The sequence below is a fragment of the Salminus brasiliensis genome, chromosome 5 (genome assembly GCF_030463535.1).
Source record: "Salminus brasiliensis chromosome 5, fSalBra1.hap2, whole genome shotgun sequence".
NCBI classification, from domain to species: domain Eukaryota; kingdom Metazoa; phylum Chordata; class Actinopteri; order Characiformes; family Bryconidae; genus Salminus; species Salminus brasiliensis.
Genome location: NC_132882.1, coordinates 40072792 through 40079624, shown reverse-complemented (window position 1 = coordinate 40079624; position 6833 = coordinate 40072792). Strand labels below are relative to the sequence as shown.

General features: G+C 38.2%; 1 protein-coding gene across 1 annotated transcript; it reads left to right on the top strand.

Moving 5' to 3' along the window:
• The first annotated feature begins 1262 nt into the window (after positions 1 to 1262).
• Positions 1263 to 6375, top strand: LOC140555705 (uncharacterized). The gene is made up of 5 exons (XM_072679007.1): positions 1263 to 1414; positions 3240 to 3503; positions 3740 to 3790; positions 4467 to 4586; positions 5287 to 6375. The coding sequence occupies exons 1-5, from the start codon at positions 1369 to 1371 to the stop codon at positions 5484 to 5486; spliced, it is 681 nt and encodes a 226-aa protein (XP_072535108.1). The 5' UTR covers positions 1263 to 1368; the 3' UTR covers positions 5487 to 6375.
• Positions 6376 to 6833: the final 458 nt, after the last annotated feature.

Here is a 6833-nt window from a genome sequence, read left to right as displayed (position 1 = left end):
GTGTAGCGGAATCCAGCCAATAGCCACTCAGCTGCAGGCTGATGACGCCACCCAGCACTTTCAGGGGCATCAGTTAAGCGTCGAAAATACGCACAAGCCCTCCACCGCTAACGACTGCTATCCTACACACTATAATATAAAACCGCAGCTGTTTGGTTTGATTTTAGGTAATTGTAAATATTTACAGTTTTATGTCTCCTTGTATATTGTAGTTGTATTTGTTGCATTTATCTTTTTTTTCCTCAGTTTTGATATATTTTTTTCTTTTTTGTAAGGTTTAACTTAACTTATTTAATACAAACTCTGTTAACATGCTTGGTTACATTGGCTAAAGTGGGTCACCCTATAATGTCTGACATACATATAATGCAACACACATATAATATATATATATATATATATATATATATATATATATATATATATATATTGTCCATATTTGGAAAGTAAAGTGCAAAAATGACTATTCATATGACTATTTTTGTGATGTCACAGAAAGCACATTTTACATATATACACTAGTCTACAGCATTTTAGTCCTTTCCATTCACTTTTAGGGTTTTCATAGTTTACTACTGCCTACATATTTTAGTAGATATTTATTATAAAACTGAACTGGTAAATGCAGGCCTTGTGGTAAAGGTGCACCTATTTGTCACTGTACAGTGAAATGTGTCCTCTGCATTTAACCCATCTGGTAGTGAACACACACATATGTGTTAGGGGCAGTGAGTACACACACACACACACACACACACACACACACACAGTGGTGGGTAGCCAACTCCAGTGTCTGGGGAGCAGAGAGGGTAAAGGGCCTTACTCAAGGGCCCAACAGTGGAATCGAACCCACAACCCTGTTATCAATAGCCCAACGCTCTAACCACTGAGCCACCACTGCCCCACTAAGGCAGGATTCGTTAGACAATGGGGTTAAAAAAAATCACAGGGGTGCCCGAGAAACCAATCAGCATGGCCTACACAAGTGTATCTCTGGAGGGTAGAGTAGAGGTTGATCTACAGCTGTGAACTACACTTGTTCTGTTACATAAATCCACATAAATGTCATGATTGGACCGCTAAGGTTAAAAACACTAGCTAGTTCTGTACCGTCGGGAACCTATACATTTAACCTCTAATCATTTTCAGTGAAGTAAACAAGCATCATGTCGGACCGTGATCTCATCTGGGAGATTCTGCAGGGGGGAATAACCATCTCCCTCTCCCCCTCCCTGCCTGGCTAATCACATGCACACGCATGCGCACAAGCGCGAGTGCCGCGCTGAAGTTTCGCTTTCATGCTGAGCGTTGTTGTGTGTTGGACGGTTTCGGGACAGTGTGGTCAGTGTGACATTAGCCACCTCCTAGATGGATCTCTCTGTATCTAAGTGCTGCATGGCTGCCACACCACCCGGTACGTTTATATTCCTTGTTCTTTCAGGCTTACGTTTTTCCCCAGAGCTCTGAAGAGAGACTCCAGGATAAAGGAAGTGGACTCGCGCTACACTTTCCTTCATAGAAATATAATATATAATTAGCTTGTTTAAAAGAACTAAAAATGTTGGTTGAAAACGTTTAAGGATGTAGTTAGTTAGTTGCTTTGTTCGAATTCTCATTTCCACCTTAAATGTTGCTGCAGTCGCTTGAATATAGCTTGCCTAGCCTACACATAGCTAGCTAACGTTACCCTAACGTTTTGAGGACGCGCCCAATAATCCTCTGGAAACGTTCCGAACACTGGTTAAGTTGACATAGCTGATCATGTTTCCTAAACGTTGTGATAGCACTTTCTCTCTTGGTTCAGTGAGAACGTATTATGAACGTGTCACGATTATTTTTTAGGTTTGATACTTAATATCTACAATCTAATCTTGTGGGAACGTTTTATTGAAGTTGACATAATTAGTAGCTAATGTTCACAGAACGTCATTGAAATCTAAAAGTATCCATCCTCTGAGAACCAACACGTAACGTTTCCCACACGGTTCTTTACCCATGCTTTTATTTTGTATACTTCATATCTAACATTTTGGGAACGTTTTATATGAATTAACATAATGATTCCAGAACATTCTGGCCATCTAAAATTCTACAATTATTTCATGGTTCAAAAAGAACTAACGTAAAGTTTCACATGGTTATTTTTAGGTTTTATACCTCATAGCTACGAGCTAAGGTCTTGGGAACGTTTTATATAGATTAGCATAATGATTCCAGAACATTCTGGGCATCTGAAATTATACAATTATTTCATGGTTCAATGAGAACCAACACATACATTTTCACAAGGTTATTTTTAGGTTTTATATATTTGATTGCTACAAGCTAATGTTGTGGGAACATTTTATTTAGATTAACATAATTAGTAATGTTCATGGAACGTCACATAAGTCTAAAAGTATCCATTCTCTCTTGGGTCAATAATAACTTCAAGAAGAAGTTATTTTTGTATTTTATATTTCATATATTTCATAGCTACAAGCTAACATTTTTTATGCATTTTATATATATTAACATAATGATTCCAGAACATTCTGGGCATCTAAAATGATCAAATTATTTCATGGTTCAATGAGAACCAACACGTTCCCACAAGGTTCTTTTTAGGTTTTATATTTCATAGCTACAAGCTAACATTCTGGGAATGTTCTACTTAAGTTAACATAACTTGGAATGTTACCAAAATGTTATGGGAATCTAAAAGTATAACATTTTCTCCTGATGCAGTGAGAACCAACATGAAACATCCCCGCTAGGTTAGGTGTAATTTTCTGTATTTTATAGCTATGTGCTAACGTTCTGGGACTGTTCGGGGGAATCAGTAGTTGTTAGCTGGGTATCTGCTGCACCATTTAAGGTGGAATGGGTCATTCAAATAAGAAGCTGGCCAGTAAGTAATCGACGTCAGCTTCCCCAGAGATGGCGACACATACAGTTATTGTAACTATAAAATATCTGTCTGGGAATGTTATTTCATGTAGGTTAACCTGATTTGTAATATTTCCAGAACGTCATGGTAACCTAAAATACACCTTCTTTTATTGAGAACCAACATGTAATGATCCCCCAAGTCTATTTTTAGGTTTTATATTTTATAGCTGCAGGATATGGAAACTAATAACTGGGTAACTGCTGCACCAATAAGGTGGAACAGGAGCCCCTCGAGTCAGAGACTGCAAGGCCTTGCTAATAAACCTCTTGTTCCTGTTATTATTTTAATTTTTTGTCTCACTTCACAGACAAAACACTCAAGCGGCAGCTCAGCACCCTCTCAAAGGTTATGTCCTCCTCTTTGGTGGGGAAAATATCCACTTGCTTGTGCCAGTCCCACATCCTCACCGAGTATGACGTCCAGCTGATCCACTCTTCGGCCACAGACACTCTGAAAGCCTCTCAGCTGCTACTTACCCTTCTCCGCAAAGGGCCCAGTGCCTGTCAGCTTTTCTTTAAATGTCTGGCTGTGTGTAATCCCTCACTGTTTAAGACCACCACAGGCTGCACGGGTAAGTGATAGCAGCCTGTGCCTACTATAATGTGATTCAGTAACTGCTATAAATGATTCAATATCTGCTATGAATGGTTTAGTATCTACTATCAATGATTCAGTAACTGCTATGAAAATAAGTAACTTATGTTTGAGGGTGTTTGAGGGTATTGAAGTCTGGGCCTTTAGGGCTTAAGGGGTTGAATGTGCATAATGTCTCTAAAAACTGTGTCTGTCTGTGTTTCTGTCTTGCAGTGAACACAGCAGATCTAGACCACTTTCACTCTGAAGACATGTCTTGTTCAGGTACACAAAATATTCAGTTATTAAGTAATTCACTGAGCATTTAAAATGATCTATATTATGGTCCATGAATTATGGGTTATCTATCTGTCCATCTAATGTGTTAAGTTATGATGCATTTCAGCTAGCCTGTGTTTTCATTTATATCAAAATAAGTAAAAGGTAAAGTAAAGGTGCTCGGATCTGTCACTGTACTATGTACAGCTAAATGTGTCCTCCGCATTTAACCCATCTGTGGTAGTGAACACACACACACACTAGTGAACTAGTGAACCAGTGCGGTGGGCAGCCAACTCCAGCGCCCGGGGAGCAGAGAGGGTAAAGGGCCTTGCTCAAGGGGCCCAACAATGCCAGCTTGCCGAGCCCGGGCATCGACCCACAACCCTGTTTTCAATAGCCCGGTGCTCTAACCGCTGAGCCACCACTGCCCCAATACACAAATACACAGTTTACCTGCTGGGTTCATATAAAACCTCACTTCCTTTTGCAAGAACCACATGTTCTTACATTGTACATCTACTTTACCACTTAAGTAGTGTTTCCATTGTGTACGTCCTTCCTCATTCCTCCGAACCGAGTGCTGAATAGCCTATTATTGTACCTGTAATGGTCTCTCATTGCATATCTTATACACAGTAATACTTAATTCTCTGTTTTTGTTTGTTCCCATCTTTGACAGAAACGACTGGAGCAGTTTCACCGTATATCATAAACATACACAATTCTTCACTGAACAACTGCATCATTGGGAACAACAATGGCTTGTGCAGTCGCCTCTCTCAGTCTGATATCACCAATGGTAAGAGAAGGACTGATTAATCTCCATGCCACATCTTTGGCTTAAAGCGTAGCACTGCATCTATTGGTTGATGAGCACAAACAAATTGTATAGGTCATAAAAATATACAAAGTAGGATTTCTCAGTTTAGCCAGATATCTTAAGCCCAAGGTTAAGCCTGTCTAATAGAAGAAGAGCTGAGGGTCTTGCCATACATATATTAATAGAGACAGGTAGGAGAGTAAAAGTATAGTAATAGATTTGAAAACAAATAAGAAATTGAATAGATTTTTTACACTGGCTAAATAACTGTGATACTATGGCAACAATAATACACTGTTTGACCAAAGAGGTGGTCCAAAAAAAACTAAACAAAAAAACAACCATGGTACTATCTATATATCTAGCTCCCAGTTTCCTGTTCCTTCTGCATTAGCAAGCTAGCCCAGCCTCACATATCCGCTCCAGACTGCTTGTAGTTCATCTCACCTTCAAAACACATCATGAGAAGGTTTCTTAGTCTTTAAACAGGAAAACCCCTGCTCTAGAGACAAGTGGGTAGGCAAGTAGGTTTGTTTACAACAGACACAGCAATGGTTACATTCTTCAATTAGCCTAGGATTTCCCTGTAACAGATGAGCTGAATCAGATGTGTGCACTGCAAGACTGAAGAACTGACAATGGTGCGATTTTCTTTTTTCTTTTTTTTTTTTTTTTTTAGTCGAAAAGGTGGAAGATATGCAGAGGCCAGACCAGCAGGTGGCAGCAGAGGACTCAGCAGAGACCTCTTACATCCAGGTGAAAAGCTCCAACGTAGAGTTTGTCATCATAGGCGACAACAACTACATGAGCATTGGGAACAGCCAGGACTCAGAAGAGCAGGAGGAACAAGAAAGTGAGCTCGAAGATTCAGAGGGGTGAAACACTGAAGATGGACTTCAGTGAATTGTTAGGCACCTTTCATTAAAGATGGCACATATTATGCAGAACTGATTTTCCCTTTGATCCAAAAGAAAGCCAGTGTATTTACATATACAGTATGTTGCTTTTTTAGGTTACAAAGGATTATCCCCACCCATCCAGGTATAAGGCAGACAATCAGAATAGAGGTTGTTTGCATAGACAAGTTATTAATAGCACAGATACAAAAACTTTTTATATTTTGTCATTTCCGAACCTGCCAAATCACACGATGAGTTTCCAACTGCTGTTAAAGTACCATTGCTTGGAGACGGTTGGGGAGAGAGGGGGGGGCATCCAATTGGGAGACGAATAAGGTTCTCTTAGTCTCCTGAGATTGAACTTGCAGTTTCCACCGGAGACGGTGCTTATTCATATGTATTATTATTATTCATAATAATATTATTATTATTATCCCACTTAAGCACACAAATTTTAATGCAACGACCTTGATCCTTTTTATGGGAGTTACAAAATGTTTTGGGCATGCGACCATGGTGACAACTCCTGTTAGGTGTTGTTTATCAACGTTAGCCCAGCATCTTCTGTCCTAAACTAAACAAGCGCACATCAGATATCAAACATGTCTTATTTTGCTGTGGTCTGTGACTTTTTTGTTGTTGTTGTTACCAGTGTCAGTGAAACTCTTATGCAATATTTAATAAGCTATGTGTCAGTTTTTTTTTTTTTTAATTTTTTTTATTTATTGTACAGAGTTTAATAGTTAGCCAACTATGAATGTCTGATGGACTGATTTGTAGCACTAGCATTTTATAATATGTATATAATATTTATGAGGAAATGTAAATATTGTCCGGGACATTGAAATAAAATAAAAGTAAAAAAAAAACGTAAGACTGTGTGGGATTTGTTTTTTTTATATAAATTTACATAAATTTTATATAACCCTTATATCACTGAATTAAACTGCTAATGAAGAGGACGATTCTTCAGAGGATTTTTTATAAAGCCGGTGTGTATTAGGAGTGTTTAATTGGACATGTATGTAGTTGCTTTACTTACAAAATGAAACAAATATAACAAAAAAATCTTAATAAAACATTTAAATCAATTTGAGGATGTGGAAGTGTGCCAGGAATAGTCCCGTCAGTCATGCTAATCGTGCTAACAATGAATGAAAGTAAATAGTATTTGATCATGACTCAAATGACGTTCATGCTAATATGCTACAACTATTGTTCGCAACATTAGCGTGTACGATTAAACTAGTGCTAATCCTATATTAAATAAATAAACAAATAAGAATCAATATCAAGCCCATTCCTTCATAATTCTATAAAAATATTT